This window comes from Podarcis gaigeae (assembly GCF_964106915.1).
Source record: "Podarcis gaigeae genome assembly, chromosome: 12".
NCBI lineage: Eukaryota > Metazoa > Chordata > Lepidosauria > Squamata > Lacertidae > Podarcis > Podarcis gaigeae.
In genome coordinates this window covers 24,215,841-24,234,536 of record NC_139688.1, presented here as the reverse complement: position 1 = coordinate 24,234,536, position 18,696 = coordinate 24,215,841, and the positions used below count along the sequence as shown (strand labels likewise).

Below are 18,696 nucleotides of genomic sequence, written 5' to 3'. Positions count from 1 at the left end.
TCCCAGTCCCTTAACCAACAGAGACAAGACGCTTCATAGTATAGTTTCAAGTCCGGCAGGGCAAAACCGCCTCTTTCTTTGGCATCTGTTAGTAACTTAAATTCTATTCTAGGCTTCTTGCCCTGCCAGATATATCTTGAAATCATTCTTTGCCACTCTTTGAACACGTTTGTTCCCCTGATTATAGGGATCGTTTGAAACAGAAATAGCATCTTTGGAAGCACACACATTTTAATCGTTGATATTCTACCCCAAAAAGACAGTTTCATTCTACTCCAAGTTTCTAAGTCTTTCTTGATGCCGTTCCACACCGGTATATAGTTGTTCTAATATAAGTTGATATTTTTGGGGGTCAGCCAAATTCCTAGATATTTTATCTTTTTAGCCACTTCAATCCCTGATTCTCTTTGCATTTCTTCTACCAGACTTTGATCTATGTTCTTAACCATTATTTTGGTTTTCCTCTTGTTTAGCGTAAATCCAGCCACTCTACCGAATTGGTCAATTTCATTTAACACCTCATTTAAGCTATTTTTGGGGTCTTCAATCGTTATTACTAGGTCGTCGGCAAAGGCTTTAACTTTATATTCATTTTGACCGACTGTTACTCCTTTTATTATTTCATTATTCCTTATTGAGCACAAAAGGACTTCCAGGACTGTTATAAATAACAGTGGCGATAGAGAACACCCCTGTCTGGTACCTTTTCGTATCTTGACTTCTTCTGTGAGAATATTATTTACAATCAGTTTGGCTCTTTGTTCTGAGTAAATTGCCCTTATTCCATTATAAAAGTCATTTACGACTTCCATCATTTCCAAATTTTTTAGCATAAATTCCCACGATATATTATCAAAAGCCTTCTCTGCATCCACAAACATTAGTATAGCTTGTTTCTCATTCCTGGCAGACAGATATTCCAAAATATTTATTATATTTCTAACATTATCTTTCATCTGTCTGCCTGGAAGAAAACCTGCCTGATCTGCATGTATAACTTCCTGCAGAATCTTTTTTAATCTTTTTGCTAATATTCCAGCAAATATCTTGTAGTCTGTGTTCAGCAGAGAAATTGGCCTATAATTCTTCACTTGTGTCAAGTCGGAGTCATGCTTGGGAATGAGTGTGATAAAGGCATCTTTCTACGTTTCGGGAATATCTTGTTGTTTCAATATACTATTCATAACTTCCTTCATTTGTGCCGTCAAGGTGTGCCTCAATTCTTTATAATAACTTGATATAAAACCATCCGGTCCTGGTGCCTTTCCTTTTTTCAATTCTTTTATGATCTCAATTATTTCCTCATTTTCGATTGGAGCATTCAGTCTGTCTGTTATTTGCTTCCTTCACTTGTGTCCATGATCTCTATATTTTTAGGAGCTAATATGTTTTTGTATGCTTATCTAGAAAGTAGCTTCTCTACTGTCAGGCGCTGGTGGTGGTTGCTCGTGAGTAACCAGGCAGGACTCCGACCTGTCTTTTACAGGTTTTATTGGTGCAAACTATGTACAGTGCAGAAACCCAAAGTTCATGTCTGTCTCAGTCACTTGCAGATTCCGGGAGTGCTCCTTTCCGGTTTCTCCCCCAGCATAAGAACTTGGACACCCCAAATCTCCACCTCTCCTCCCTACGTTTCAAACCTCTGCACAAGCAGGGCGACGGAAGCAGCGTGTTTGCCTCCTGGCTGGCTGGGCTAGGTGAGGCACTTTTGCTCTCAGAGGCATCTTCGAGCCTTCCCTTCACTCGGCTATCCCCTCCCCCCTGCTCCACTGGAGGTGTGGCTTTCTCCACTGCCGGACGAGGAGCTGCTTCTCAGAAGCTTCGGAGGCTCTCAGTATTCCCCTGCCTCCCTCCCCCATTCCGATGGCAGTCCCCTGACAGGTAAAGGTAAAGGGACCCCTGACCATTAGGTCCAGTTGTGACTGACTCTGGGGTTGCGGCGCTCATCTCACTTTATTGGCCGAGGGAGCCGACGTACAGCTTCTGGGTCATGTGGCCAGCGTGACTAAGCCGCTTCTGGCAAACCAGAGCAGCACACGGAAACGCCGTTTACCTTCCCACTGGAGCGGTACCTATTTATCTACTTGCACTTTGACGTGCTTTCGAACTGCTAGGTTGGCAGGAGCAAGGACTGAGCAACGGGATTTGAACTGCCAGCCTTCTGATTGGCAAGCCCTAGGCTCTGTGGTTTAACGCACAGTGCCACCCATGTCCCCTGACAGGTACCATTATTAAAATAAACAGAACTACGTTTGAAGACTCACAGCAGATCGCTAGAACATATTCTTGGCACAGAGAAGATCCTATACTCTTATCTGTGGTTTCTCTGTCACCATCAGTCAGAGTAGGCAATGCTGAGCTATTCAGATTCAACTGTCACATTTAGTGTAGGGCAGCTTTATATGTTCATATATAGTTCAGTGTTTCATCTTAAAATAATTGCTGAAGCACTTTAAGTATAAGATGCATAGAAACATAATTTCTGGAATGTACCCCAAGGTTTCAGTTGGTTCAGTCTCACTCATGATAGCTCAGACACCAAGTATTTCTTCCTTCTATTTATTCTGAGCATAAATGGATAGCAGAGATCAGCTTTATAGCTCAAGCACAAAAAACAAAACAAAAACCTCTCAATGTCACATACCACTCTCAAAAGCAGCTTGCTGAGGTTGAGATTTGCAAAGAAAATGTTTTCTTTTCTAATTTTGTTCAAGCCCCCTCCCACATAGATAGTGAGCATACTGTAAAATTAAATCACGATGGCAACTGGACAACAGTATTCATGAAACAAAATTGATTATAGAATATTTGCGAGTCTTTTAATGTACTCATACATATAATAAACTTCTCTTCTTGACCTTGACTGATATTTTTCTAGCTGTGTGATTTCTATTTTCTGTGTTATTAAACTCTTGAGTTTTATGGCACTTGAGCTAGTTGGAACTTTATTGAAATGGATGAGCTTTGCATCAATGGAGTCCTTGGACTAAAGAACAGAATGCTGGCCGCTTGTTTAATTGTCCTAACGTTAAAAGATCTATTGCCTGTTTGTTTATAGCATTTTCGGTATTGTTGTTTTCCTGGTGTTATAATTGGTATCTTTACTGGATTTTTCTTTCCTATTAGCTGTTTGCAAATATAGTGGACAATTATAGAGTTTCAGAATAAGCACATCATTTTAGCAACATATAGAATTATGTAGTAAAAATCTTAATCACCCAACAGAGAGTATCTTCTGGTTTAGTGTTGTATTTAGCAAATATTTTCTTCCCTTTGCACTGTAAAAACATAAACAAAAAACAAAGCCCAGCTATTTAAGATTATTCGACCGTTGCAGATTAGACTGCATTCCCCAAATCTAAATTGGTGAAATATATACATTGTTTTTTCTGCCTTCTCCATAAGTGATTAGATTAAACTCACTGCTCATTGATAGTTGAGAACATGTAACATGAGTTGGTATGAAAATTAGAAATGTTTAATTCCTTGCATCTGAATGTACAACCTTAGAGCAAAACTGTATCAAACACAATAAATGTATTTCTATTTACCAGTGGAAGTCTATGCAGCATTTTCACATGGCTGTACAGGACGCTGATATTAAAATTTGTCCATAGCCCTCTTCACACATCTCCCTCTATGTGATTTTAATCATACGAAGGGAAATAGATAAACCATGCCACTGTCCCCATCTCTCCCAGCCTATCCCACAGTCTATGCCAGGGGTTGCTTACCTGACACCTGCAAGTGCAGTAACATCCACCAGTGCTTCTTATGGCACTCATGAATTGTCTCAGTAAATAAATATCCTCTCAAATATCTGCAGTGCATGCTTGCTGTTCCTGTTTACACTGGCTTGACTTACCCTACATTAAACAAGGCCCCTTAAACATGCACACATTTCATTGGGTGCCAGGATTTGACAATAATGTCAAAAAATACCCAATTAATGCAGATTACATAATATTAATGACAAATGTTTCTGGGAGCTGTTTCATTGATTATTTATTACGTTTTGATCCCACCTTTCATCTAAGGGAGTTTAGGGCAGTGTACATGACTCCCTGTGAGATGGATTATGTTGAAAGGAGGTAAAAAACCTACATTTCAATACTATAAATATAACAAGATTACTTAAACAAAAATAACAAGGGAGTTTCATAGTTTCACCTTAGTCCTTTTCCATGATGTTTCTCACAGTCCCTCATAATGCTTCCAAAGACAAAGAGTGGGATAATCAACCAGTCTTTACTAGCCAATACAAATATTTGTTTATATTCAGTGGAGGTTAGCATAAGCCCTGGTTTGCAGGATTTGAGAAGATTCTCTCTTTGCCTCCTTTTAAATGAACAGATTCCCTAATCCAGTACATCTAATCATGAATCTCTTCACATGGAAAGTTCTGAGAAGCACTCATGTGAAAATCATTTTGGGGCAAAAGGTATTTCCATAAGCCTAGGGAATTCCCAAGTGATAAGGCAAATCCATGTTCCGAACCCCTTACATTCACCCACTGTAGGGACCTCTCACCATGTGGAAGCATTTCTCAGTGGCCGCCTGAGTGCTGCAACATGTTAAGTGCTCTGTTGTGAGTACACCTACAAAATCTGGCTCATGTTATCTTGCCTAGAATGTTACCCTTTGGACATGCAAGGTGGGTTATCATAGCATTCATTCATCAAAGACTGACCTGTAAACTTAGTCCTTTTAAAGTGGTAATCATTGTCAAGGGAAAGTTTACTGACAGCTCCAAAATGAGATGCAAGGTCCTGTGCCTAGTGAGCTTCAAGGATATAGCCGTCTCAAAGCATAACTCTCTAACAAGGGTTTTTGATACACAGATGCATACAAATGAGTGAGATTAGAAAACCTGCTTGAATAAAATCTAATCTTTTTTCCTAGATACAGTCTTTGAGCTATTTGATCTCAAGTTTCCAAAAAAGGAAATTGAAATAGTGCCGGGGGTGGGGTCCCTATTAATACCCATGCCATATTAATGTCAACCTATGCCCTGAGTGCAGAGGAACTTACTACTATCATTGAATATTTGTGTTTATTCAGGAACCACTATTTTGTCTTAGGCTGCAGTCTTGTGCACATTTACCTGGGATTAAGGTATCCTGAACTCAATAGGACTGACTTCTGAATACACATACAAAGAATTGCACTGTTAATTTGTTGCTGTGCATAGTCTTTGCTAGACAATGCAATTATCTGTTTATATCCACTGAAGTTGGTGTTAAGATCAGAGTAAAAAGGTAAAGAGACCCCTGACTGTTAAGTCCAGTCACAGATGACTCTGGGGTTGCGACGCTCATCTCACTTTACTGGCCGAAGGAGCCGGCTTTTGTCTGCAGACAGCTTCCGGGTCATGTGGCCAGCATGACTAAGCTGCTTCTGGCGAACCACAGCAGTGCCATCTAACTTATTTGCAGTACCTAAGAAAATTCTTTCCTTGCACAATGGTCAAACTACATATGGGAGCTTTAAGGGAAAATAGCAGCTGGGAGGGAGAGAGTGTTGGCAGGGAATTGGTGTAGAGCCCTAACCCAGATTGGGAGAACATTGTGCATCGGATCATAGCAACTGCCTTTCCTTCCAATACAAATGGCCTCCCCCCCAATAACCTAACATGTAGTTCAGCCTTTAAAGAACTCTCATTCTAAGAGCCTCATTTTAAATGTAGTGGATCAGCTGATCTGTTACCGTGATCGTATCTTTTTTTCTACCATGGGAATATTCATGACAGCAATGTTATGCACCAGCATGGATGGCAACTCGTAATCATTTAGCCTGAGGTCTCATATTGCAATGTGCTGCAATCACACAATGGGAAGTTAATATCTAGAAGCCAGTCTGCATGGTGAGAATAATTTTACTGCACCCCTGCTTTCCCCATTTTCATTTGGTAGCAGGTATATGGTAAAAGTACCCTTTCTATATTGCCAGATAGTAAAAATAAGCAGATTCCCATACATATGGACATGGACAATAGTGTTATGAGTTCATGGGTGCTAGACATTTCTAAATTCCTGGAGTTAGTAAGTGTTAGAATTTAATCAGACCCATGTGTAGTAAGTTGTGTACTAGACACTTCTAATCCCCTGGAATCTGCAAGTGTCAAAAGCTGATTAAACCAGAATAAATTTCCTAAGTGAGGTGATAGTCTGGGAGATGAGCCATTAATAATTTTCTATAATGACATCAGATATTGATTTTAGTGTAGTGCCTAAAATTTTTAATCTTAAACTTTTCTTATGAATGGCTAATATCTGTCCTTGTGAGTTGTGAATTATGTTATACTATTTGTGGTTTGTACGAGTCCGCAGTTTTATTTGATTTGTTTTGTTGTGTTGTGTTTCATGATGGGCGTAAAGCCGAATAAACATTTTGATTGATTCTAGCCATTAAGAAAACAGAGGATGAAAGGGGCTTGGTGTGAGACAGCAAATGAGTCGGGCCCCTCTTCCTCAACAGATAAAGCTGGAGCTTAGAGAGTTAGGAGTTATGTGACTGAGAAACAAAGCAGCAGAGTGTGATGTTTGATGTCAGTTTGGATCCAAGGTCATGCCAATGGCAGAAGCAACACTCTCTTGGGGTGTTGGTGCTAGGAACCCCTCCATCGTAGGCTCAGGTTGTATATTTGTTCAAATAAATCATATATCATAAAGACAACACAGTCTTCACTGTGGCTCATTTCCAAAAGGAAACATGGACCCCCGGGTAAGCGCCTGAAATCCCTGGAATATTTCACTTCTCAGAGACTGGGGTGATGCACAACAATATGTTGAACGCTAATATAGGGCATGGTCAGTTGTAGCCTCCCAATATTTTCTTTTGTACAATGTTCTGAATCACATGTTGGTGTGCTGCTAGTGGCCCTGGTTCTACAACCTGGGCAGTAGGTCTTTGAAGAGTGGTTTGTAATTTAGCATATGGAAACCTGTGGCCTCTTTTGGGGGGGGGGGGCTGGTACTGCATGAATGGCCACCCTAAATTGTCATGAAGGAAAAAGAGAGAAATATGCAACACAGAGGGCCTGTGGTTTACACAAGAACAACCACTCCTGGAACTTGAGCCCTAATAATGAGAAACTATCTCAAAATTCATATCAACAAACTATGAATCTCCAGTAGCAGGAAGCTGTGAAAATGTTCCCATCCTGACACTGATTGTCCTGTAGATAAGAAGAGCCCTGAACTTCTGTTTGAACCAGGGTTAAGTGAAGAAGAGGTCAGCGAGCCACATGATCAAAAATGCCAGAAAGCCAGGGATACTACAGTCTTAAAATTTTCCTGCCTTGCCAATCAACTCAAATTAGCATCACCAGCCGGTGTACTTTAGTGCCAAGGTCAAATTAAATGACTTGATGCACAGCAGATCAGCAGGAAAAAGAGAAATGCCTGACCTCATTTTAGAATTTGCCATTGCCCCATTTGGCTACAGGGCCATCTTTTCTGTTTGATAGAAATTGCTCGGAGAACAAGCTCTATATTTCCCATCCATAATGATATTCACAGAAGCCGAAGGGTGAAGCGTTAGAAGATTTTAACTATCAGCTTCTGAAAATAGCCAGATAGTCCAATGATTCAAGAATAAGAAGTGATCATATATTTTTAAAAGAACAGATGTCTGCTCTTTTTATTTCAGGTAGTTAAAGGAGAATATGAAGGACACAAGTCATTCTCTTAGGCCTCCATAGAAATGCTGTTATCGGGAGCAAAAGGTCAAAAAGATCTGAAATTACAGCTTTAGCTGTAAACCCATGTGCTTCTGCAACTTGGTTGCACAATATGCCTTGCTATGAAACTACTGCAGGGGTCTTACACTGATTATATCTCACCTCCTTTGGTACTTTCTTCAGAAAAACAGCTTTTTAAAAGCTGAAAACATTTTATTTTGATAATATTTCTTTATATTTCCAGTATAAATCATATGTGGAAACTCATAGAGAATGGAAGCAGATTGCTCCATATTAGGAGGGTGGAAGGACCTGAGGACTTCTTCAAATGAAAGCTACAATGGAAACAACACAGATACCTGTATAGCATTAAGTCTATGGCAGTGGTGGCTAATATGTGGCCCTCCCATTGTTGCTGAATGGCAATTCCAATTATCCTTGATCATTGGTTGTACTGTCTTGTGTTCTACACTAGCAACATCTGGAAAGTCACACTTTAGCCATCTCTGGACCATGGCTGCCAGGATTTTTTCTGGTCTGATTTCAAAGTTGCTGCTGGTGTTTAAAGCCATAAATGGCTTGAGACCTCAATACTTGAGGTAGTGCCATTCCTCACATACTCATACCTAAGCATTAAAATCTCTTGGGGGGGGGGCTCTCATCTGTGTTCCACCTTTAGTAGGGCATACATGTGGAGATGCTGGAGAAGGCCTTATCTGCTGTAGCACCCTGGCTGTGAAATAGCTTCATTTTGGCACCAAGCATTTTGGCAGCATGAACTACAGTTGCATTTGAGCTAACTATGTTGATTCTTACTGCTGAGCAATGGATGTTATGTTGGCTATAATTATTAATGAGTATTGATTTTTGTGGTTTTGTGTTGTCATTTTATGGATTGTAACCCATCTCTGAGATCATCTGATATAAGGTAGATTAGAAATAAGGTTACTATAAATTGTTATCATTGTTATCATCATGATTGTTATCATCAATTTTTGAAGAACTAATGGAGAGATTCTTTTTCAGGATGCTATAAGTGGGTCAACACATCATATGAAAGCCCAACTCTGAATGGCTCAATGTGTCATTGCTTTGGTGAAAACTGCCATATTTGGTTTCATTACACCATGGTGGATAACAGCGTTCTCAAAGCAGTACTTTATACTGATGCGGTAAGTAAATAATTGTGGATATAATTCAGTTTCAGACAGAAAAACAGACTTCCTCTCTTGCAGCACATGCCCAATCTCCCTTCCTTTTTCATCCAGTTCTCCAGGAACAGGAACGAAGCTTTTATAGAAACCACTGAATAGTAGCACATTGTTTTTAAAAAGTTCTTTGTGCATTTTCAGTAGGAAGGTATAATATACTAAACTCCAGAAGAAAAGCTGGAAGAATGGAACATGTCTGCAGAAACAAACACTTTTAAAAAATAGGATTAATTGTTTTTGCAGGCTTTACTGTTGTGTTTCCCTGAATGATTACATACATTCTTTTCAAAATGGAAAAAACAAAAACACAACTAGTAGTAGGGAAAGGGTATTTGGGTTTTTTTAAAAATACAATTTCTTAATTTTACAGACCTGTATACCAAAGTGTATATCATATATTTAACATCAACTTCCTTTCCCCTCCCCTTTAATAGTTCGTTTTAGTTACCCTTTTCCACTGCATATTCTAATCAATCTGTATTCTTTCCTTTTTCAGTTTTGTCTCTATACTGCTGAATTTACTCTAATCCTGCTAATGCCTTAATTTGTTTACAATAGTTTTTTTTCTAATATTCTACAAATCTTTTCCAATCTTCCTTAAAAACTCTTTCTTCCTAACCTCTTATTCTACTAAGTTAATTTAGCCATTTCTGCATATTTCATCAATTTCCACCAGGGAAAGGATATTTGTAGTCAGGTCATAGATCTTATCCTTCTCCAGAAGAATCGAAAGAGAGGCAATGAAGAATACATTTGTCTACCACCTTCCTGCATTGCTTTTGTAGTAGCTTCACAAAGGAGCTGATAGCACACCATGCCATTTACTATACAGATCTTTCACACTGTATAGAGTACCTGCACATCATTGTCAGCTACTGTGAAGAATGATTCACAGGGACAGAGCACTAACCCAGAAAACAGGAGATGGACATTTCAATCCCATGCCCGGGGGGGGGGGGGGGACTGTAGAATTCAGGCAAACTTGGGAGAGACTGAAACTCCTTGGTAAATATCTGATTTACCTGTAAAAGATCTTTAGTTCAATCCTTGCACTTCCAGGCAGGACTGGAAAAGGTTCCTGTCTGAAATCATAGAGAGCTGCTGGCACTCAGTGTAGACAATACAGAAGTAGATGGAATGTTGATCTGACTTGATACAGGGCACTTTCCTTTGTTCTAATGAATATGTGGCACTAGTATGGAGGCTCACTATGTGATGTAGAAAATCCATGTCGCAGGTGATGTTACTTTCCCCTTGCAGAAGACCCACCATATGGATTTCCCTCCCAGCAACTTGCATGTGGGGCTGTAACATGTAAATTGGCTCACAGAGTCAAAAGAAATCTGTGAATTCTATGGCATGGAGAGAAAGTGGTAGAAAAAGAGTAAATGATAGAAAAAAGCTCACCAGCTAAATTATGCCTGTATGTTCAAAGGCAAAAAAGCACCATGGTTTTTTCTTCTTCTTCTTTAGCTAGAAGAAAGGGTTTGCAAGTCAGGAGTTAGGAGTTTCATTTCCACAGACAAACAAACAAAGCAAAAACCAATTAAGTGCTTTATGCCAGCAAGTCACATATGCTCAATGTATCCTGTGGCCTCAAAAGAATTCTATTAAAATTATTTTCTTCTTCTTCTCCAAGTACTTAACCAAAATCATAGGTCAATTAGGCACAATTTTTGTAAATAAAGTAGGGAAGAGATTAAAAGACTTGGCACAGAGATTAAATCAATTAACTGAATTAGGCATTGATATACATACTCAGATATAATTTTGACAGCATACATTATCAGATCTCAGACCTTTCTTTGCAGCAGCCTATTTACACTTTTTATGATTCAGTTATTATACTCTTTTCCCAGTCAAAATACAATTGCTTTATGGGTTCAGCTAGAGTTGCTATTAGCATTTATCCGCTATCCACCCTGTTTCTTGCTGCCCTGCATTCAAGGTTGCTGTTGTTGTTTTAAGATCAAAATCTTGAGGTTAGGGGAATTAATGTAACCCCACAACCTATGGCACAGAGTTCTTGATGACAAATGAACCTTCAAAAAAGCAGCCAAAAATTGAGCCACAAAGGTACTGGGAACATTTTTTGAGGATGGAAACCAATGGAGCTGATGAACTGTAGGGCAGTGCTCAGAACATAGTGACACTTAGATGATCTATTACCAAATTACTTACTTTTTCTTCCTAGAAGGAGTGGAAAGTGTTTTCCAAGCCTTTGTGATGGGAACGGAGACAAAATTAGGCTTTCTGACCTGGAGGTATTATAACAAAGCAGGGGAGTTTTCACCTCTCGAATGGGGTTGAGCTTGACCCTTTCTGACTACTGAATAGCTTCATTCCATCCAATTAATTTTTTTCTAGAGTTTATGTGAAATGTGAAGTCACATTCCTAAGGATTTAGTCTATATACCACACAAACTAGCACCATCCTTTGCTGCCTTAAGAGCAGCAAAGCCTTGAAAACTGTGGCAGGGCTGATTTTTCAACCTGCAAATGAAACTTAAGAGAACAGTGACAAATTGAAGTAGCTGACAGGGCACAAAGAGAACTTGTTCTTTTCCATTCCATACTGGCAGCAATGCCACCAAGTAATGTGCAATATAATAAGACTTCTGCTTTTTGAACTGTCAGAAACTTTGACCCAAGAGCTTCGGAGTCCTGAGACTAAGACCTAGCCCAGTGTGCCTTAGCATAATGGGCAATATTATTAGACCCCAGAGAACATTTCCATTGTAGAAGAGAATTGGTGTGTACACCACCATCTTGTGATTGACAGAGAATCTGAGCCCTCTGGATAGGCCAGGGCTGATATCATAGGAACCTTGCCCAGTGCCTTTTTTCTCTTGTACTTTATGTTCCAACTTAAGACACCACCTCAGGAGACCGTATAGAATTATATATGTTGTTGTTGTTTAGTCGTTTAGTCGTGTCTGACTCTTCGTGACCCCATGGACCAGAGCACGCCAGGCACTCCTGTCTTCTTCCACTGCCTCTTGCAGTTGGTCAGACTCATGTTGGTAGCTTCGAGAACACTGTCCAACCATCTCGTCCTCTGTCGTCCCCTTCTTCTTGTGCCCTCCATCTTTCCCAACATCAGGGTCTTTTCCAGGGAGTCTTCTCTTCTCATGAGGTGGCCAAAGTATTGGAGCCTCAGCTTCACGATCTGTCCTTCCAGTGAGCACTCAGGGCTGATTTCCTTAAGAATGGATACGTTTGATCTTCTTGCAGTCCATGGGATTCTCAAGAGTCTCCTCCAGCACCATAATTCAAAAGCATCACTTATATATAACCTATGGCATATCCTGGTCCTGCCAAGGAACTCTCAGGTTTAGATATTTCTTTCCATGATCTATGCAACTTCTTAGCCTCTTGTCTCATGCAACCCTGTAGTGAAATCACATCTTATAAGATCCATATTTCTTCACCCTGGCCTGGAAGGAGGCACAGCTAGAACTGCTCTGGCTATTTTTGCTTCCATGGTCTTAGCTTCTTTTTGACCTATACAAAAGAAAAGCTTAGGGCTTGTGTTTGGGGCACACAATTTGGTATAAGGCACAGGAAAAGAGATACTTCATCTCCTGGAAGTAAGTCACATTGAATTCAATGGGGCATACTTCTGAGTAGAAATTCATAAGATTGTGCTGTTTTCTAAACAAAGTTTCATGAGCATTGGCAGAGTAGATTCCCATTAACCTTTTGTCTCATGTGGGGGAACCACCCCTCATTTGTCTTTTTGTCTGCCTTGTAACTTTCCATTGCAGTTTATTTTACATTTACATAGATATCTCCTGATAATTGCTCAATTATTGTGCCTAATTACTGCAAATGCCTTGTCTTCCCTGGAGTCCATGCAATCAGAGCAGTAAACACAGCAACGAAGTACAGAAAGCAGAAAGCCGTGTTTCTCCAGGCAGCAGTGACAGCCTGATTATGGTTCAGAAAGTTCGGCTAAGCCAGCCTTTCCCAAACTGCTGCCTTCCTGATGTTTTGGGCAAAACATCCACCAGCCCCATCCAGCATGACTATGGTCAGAGATGATGGGGGTTGGAGTTCAACACATCTAGAGGGCATCAGACTGGAGGAAGGCTGAACTTAAGTGGTTTGACAGAAGCCATAGATAAAATGGATGCACATTTATAAATATGTATGTAAATTTATGTAAATATATGTGTCTTATTCCTGTCAGGATGAACAAGTGGTACTGTGGAGAGCCAGTGCAACAACTAACAATGAGTGGGTGAAAGCAGAAATAGAGATACCAACAGATGTTAAAAAAACCAAGGTAAGAGAAAAACATTTAAGTATCCCCACTTTGAAAGTTGATCCCAGTGATCCTAGGGGTGCTGCTGAATATATGGAGAATTCCATGTTCTAGGATTTTTCTTCTATGAACTAACGCATGCTTGCAGATGGAAGAATGTATTTCATGTAAGAGAACAGGAGGCACCCTGCAGGCAAAGTTCTTTGGTCTACAACTTCCTTTTCAAGCACCTCAAGCAGTGGTGCAGCTAGGGCTGGACCTTGGCACCAAAGTCCAGGGCCTCCCAGCCCAAGGGAGCCCCAAATGAGTACAAAGAGAGTGTCCGATTGTGGAAGAAACAGCCAAGAGACCCCACATCAGCACTCAGGCTGGCATGGGCATGCACTGGGCCTTATGCTGGTCTCCCTGCCATCTAATAATAATAATAATTATTATTCCCCAACCACTCTGGGTGGCTTTCAACCAAATATTAAAATACAGTAATACATCAAACATTAAAAGCTTTCCTAAACAGGGCTGCCTTCAGATGTAGGTAGTTGTTGTTCTCTTTGACATCTGGTGGGAGGGCGTTCCACAGGGCGGGCACCAGTACTGAGAAGGCCCTCTGCCTGGTTCCCTGTAATTTGGCTTCTCGCAGTGAGGGAACCGCCAGAACGCCCTCGGCCTTCTTTTTAGAAACAAACAAACAGATTCCCCTGTTTTATAGCTGGTGTGGCTGTACATGGACAGGTAATCATTATTTTCAATAAATATTAATTATAAGTACAATAATTTATTATAACAATACATTTAAAAATAAATAAATAAATAAATAAATAAATAAATAAATAATGTTTACCTGCCAAGATATTATCCTTTTTATACAGCAAAACAGTGCTTATTCCCAAGTCAATATGTTTAGCATCAGGGCAGCAGAAGCAAACCCCATTTCCCCCCTGTAGTCCTGATGTAAGCAAGTTTGAACTAAGAAACTAAATATGCTCAGTGTATTTCTAAAAATAAAATAAAATAAAATAAGGGTTGGTAAACTTCTTGGGTTTTTTGCATATCAGGAATCTAGAAGCAGTTGTTAAGCATGGAATGGCAGGAGGGGGGGGACTAAGGAAAAGTTTGATGGTGTGTGCCACACAACTGCAGTAATACACAAGTCTGTCCAGAGGGGGGCCCATTGTAACCACTAAGTCCACATTCTAAAATGACCTGCCTGTACCACTGACTCTCAAGTTTCCACCAAGTATTTGATGACTAGGCTGCAGGTTTCAGGAAAGAGGGAGGGAGCAGAACATGCATAGGACCTGACAATCCAGTCCATATCATTGGCCAGACCTCACACAGAAGCCTGAGACAAATTCTGCCCATGGGGCACTGGGGACCTTCTTAACATGCCAGGAACAAAACTGCTGCCCCACAAGAAACTAACTTTGTGTTGCAGTAAGCCTGCTACCATATCTAACCTAAAACTCTTCAGTCTTGTGTACTTCTTAAATATGTTTTATTCCATCTTTTCTCCAATAAGCTCTGGTGTATATGACATACTGGTAGATGATTATCCCCCTTTAATTCCCCTCGGCACCCCGTGAGGTAGGTTTGGCCAAGAGATAGTGACTGGCGCCAAAACCACTCAGTGAATTCCATGCTCAGTGGGGATTTGAATCCTGTTATCTCTGTCCTTCTTTAACACTCTAACCACCATCCTGGTCTGGCCCTCGCTCCCAGAGCCTACCAAGTATAGAAATCACCTGGAGTGTAACAAGAAGTGGACCTGCCAGCAGCAGCTCCAATTTATTTCACCTTTAAATTCAGCCAGCCAGTTGCTGCTAGGTGAGTGAGCCAGTGCTGTTGCAGGATTAAGCTTTCCATTAAAAGGGCAGAATGGAATTTCAGAAACTATGGGCACACCTGGCACTTAAAAACATGCTGCAGGAAAATTACCTCCTGGCAATTTCCTGCGTCAAATCAATTTCCAGCATAACAAAACCGGATTACTTTGTTTGTAATTCCTCACTTCCTTCCAACTTATTTTTTAATAGTACTTTTTACTGAGTATATTGTACAGTACAATGTTCCTTCCTACTTTTCATCCAGTTGTGAAATTCATGCCTTATTTGAATCCTAAAAGGAGCATTATTTACAAACAATATGGTTTTTTGCGCATGCATATATATATATATATATATATATTCTGAAATTGATTGAGCAACTGCATTAACTGAACTGCTTAGGAGATAGACTAGTCTGTGCATTGTGGATATAGAGTTCAGAGAATAAAAGCAATGAAATATCTGACCCTGTCAAATACCATCCTTGATTCCCTTTTCTTTTCTTTTCTTTTTAAAAGTGTTTTCCTCCTCTCTCCCCATAAGAGTTGCCAGACGGCAATTCAGAGACCCTGTCAGCTACTTTAAATATTCTAAGGCAGCAGGAGAATGTATAACATGTGGTTTGCAATATCATTTCCCCATTGGTGTCTCAATGTAGGGACAGAGAAGAAATTTGATTCAGTACACATTAAAAGCCAAATCTATCAAATTCACAGTTTTTTAAACAATATGCAAATAGAAACACATCTATCTTTCAAAATTTGCACTATTCTGAATGTGGTAATACAGATTGCCAACCAAGCAGCATTTTTTTAGTAAAGGTAAAGGTACCCTTGACCATTAGGTCCAGTCGTGACCGACTCTGGGGTTGCGGCGCTCATCTCGCTTTATTGGCCGAGGGAGCCAGCGTACAGCTTCTGGGTCATGTGGCCAGCATGACTAAGCTGCTTCTGGCGAACCAGAGCAGCACACGGAAACGCCATTTACCTTCCCTGCCAGGGCAGTACCTATTTATCTACTTGCACTTTGACATGCTTTTGAACTGCTAGGTTGGCAGGAGCTGGGACTAAACAACAGGAGTTCACCCCGTTGCGGGGATTTGAACCACTGACCTTCTGATTACCAAGTCCTAGGCTCTGTGGTTTAACCCACAGCGCCACCCGTGTCCCTGTCAGCATTTTTTAAAAAATGCATAAATTAGGGAAAGTGTGCATGCAAATGAAGGTGTTGGTGAAAATAACATCCAAAAATGCATTATATTAGGGGAAATTGCTTGCAGAAATGTGTACATTAGTACTACATATAAAATGTGTTTATTAGGAGAAATTCACACTAAAATGCAAGTGGATTTTCATGAGGATATTGCTTATAATCACAAATTGTTGCAACATGTGAAAAACCGACTATAAGGTTGGAAAAATGAGAAACTGAGAGAACTGAAATGGACAGATCCTTCTACTAATCTGTTGTCCTTGCCCAGCCTATCTTCTGTGGGTTGAACCAGAGCCTTGCAAGTGATGAGGGATGTCAAAGATGACTGGTGAAGGCATGCCAGTATGCACCAATGCTGACTTCACTGTACTGGGCAGTGCAATGGGGCAGTCCTCAAAACCAACAATTTCAGTTGTGAACCATTAAAAATAAAATCAGGAAGCTGCATTGGCTGAAAAGGGCAACCAACAGTGCTTACCTACAGTGGTACCTCTGGTTAAGAACTTAATTCATTCTGGAGGTCCGTTCTTAACCTGAAACTGTTCTTAACCTGAGGTACCACTTTAGCTAATGGGGCCTCCCGCTGCTGCCGCACAATTTCTGTTCTCATCCTGAAGTAAATTTCTTATCCCGAGGTACTACTCCCGGGTTAGCGGAGTCTGTAACTTGAAGTGTTTGTAACCCAAAGTGTCTGTAACCCGAGGTACCACTGTATTTGGATAGTACTTGAGCTGGGATCTGCTCTGCAATTCACCTCAGTGTACTGTGACTTACTCTGGCCCTGTTGACACAATTATAACTAAGATTTAGGAAGGTAAAGTACCTTATTTCACGTCTGTAGGGGTTAAAGGCCTATAGGAAGGCTCTGACTGAATTTTAGCGGGGAAGCAAAATGGATTATATACTGATCTCTTGTGAGCTTTCCAAAGAAGGAGATTTGTAAAGATAGGAAATCTGAGTACTTACCTCTCCATCCCTGCTAATGGCTTTGGTGTGTGTTAACTTGTCCTTTCTTTTTGCACCAGCTGTCATTCAGTTTGCTGTAATATTGAATATATTTCAACAGTTCATCATTTTAAAGGGCTCTTGAATTGATCCACTTGTGTATATTACACAAGTGGAAATTATGTTAGAAAATGGAGTAACATGAGCTTGTTTGGCCTTTACGAAAGTGCAACCAAATCAATATATGCGTGTTTACCTGGAAGTTAGTCCCAGTGACTTCATGTGGATTTGTTCCTCATAAGCAGCCAACAATCTTAACAACTTTTAATTGAGCATTGATTGGAGCCCCTATGTGCATTATACACATGAATGGGCATCATCTGCAGAAAGATGCTTCAGGGCTTCCCCTGGCCCTGAGCTCATTCAGCTTTTTCTGGCTCAGTATCTGACACCTGGGCAATAGGCATGGATATCCGCAGGGAAAACCCTATATGGATAGACCTTTAGGTGTTAGGCTTTCAATGAGAACTAGAATTTTCCAGGATTGGGATTCCAGCTCATGTGGAAGGCACACAAATATTCATGCCTAATACATACACATTAGATAAGTGGCAAGGGGAAGCCAACAGACCACAGGAGCAGTCATGCAGCCCCATAGCCCCTTCATGTAATTCATGCATGAAGGCGGCTTAGATTTCACATAGAAAGAATGTATACCCAATCCAATTGGTTAACTGAAGCATAGGCTTGTTTCATATAGTATGCAAGCTATGGCATATACCACACATGTCCTATATCATGTACATACACTTTTACCATTATTATGTAATGTTAGCACACTGTCCTTTAACGGCTTGTGTGGATGCGCTGCTAGCATGCTCATGTTGCACAAAATTGGGCCTGTGTGAATAGAAAGTGCATTAAATGTGGTGCGTGAGTAATGACTTTATGTGTGGCTCATGTCCTACATTAATCAGGATGTTAAAAGAGGTTGCATGAAACACTGAGCAAATACATTAACCATGTTAATACCTCAGTTTCCATTTGTTCCTCTTTCCATTGAAATAATTTGGTAAATATAAAATAGTAACCATTCTTGCAGCTTCTTTTAGAAGGAACAGTCGAAAGCAACACGAGCACCATCTGCCTGCATCACTTTCATTTTGTGGGAAACACGACATCAGAATTGCCAGAGGTTTGTTCTTCTGAACGATTTGCTTGTGCCAATGGCCAATGGATTGACAGTAGTTTGGCCTGCGATTACCACCTGGACTGTTTGGATGGAAGTGATGAAGATCCAGCAGCTTGTGGTAAGTTAAATCACCTGTTCCAAAGATGGTACAGTGCCAAAAGGACTAGTGAAAGCATTTACACTACAGAAAGGAATATTAGAAACAAACTATAATTTAGCAATAACCAGACTTTCCCTGAGTTTGAATGTAACAGGAAACTCTGGTAATAGTTTAGTGTTACATCTGAATAAGACCAATGCATATTCAAGCCTAAACTAGTAAATTGAATACAAGAACATTTCAGTGTTTTAGAACCACTGTTGGGCTA

General features: G+C 40.3%; 1 protein-coding gene across 4 annotated transcripts in view; it reads left to right on the top strand.

Moving 5' to 3' along the window:
* MALRD1 (MAM and LDL receptor class A domain containing 1) overlaps positions 1–18,696 on the top strand; it is a 243,669-nt gene that overhangs the window by 31,055 nt on the left and 193,918 nt on the right. For all 4 annotated transcript variants that reach the window (XM_083704544.1, XM_083704545.1, XM_083704546.1 and 1 more), the window contains 3 exons: positions 8,708–8,853; positions 13,085–13,180; positions 18,239–18,446. In XM_083704544.1, coding sequence (XP_083560670.1) covers positions 8,708–8,853; positions 13,085–13,180; positions 18,239–18,446 — 450 coding nt within the window. The remainder of the gene's footprint in view (positions 1–8,707; positions 8,854–13,084; positions 13,181–18,238; positions 18,447–18,696) is intronic.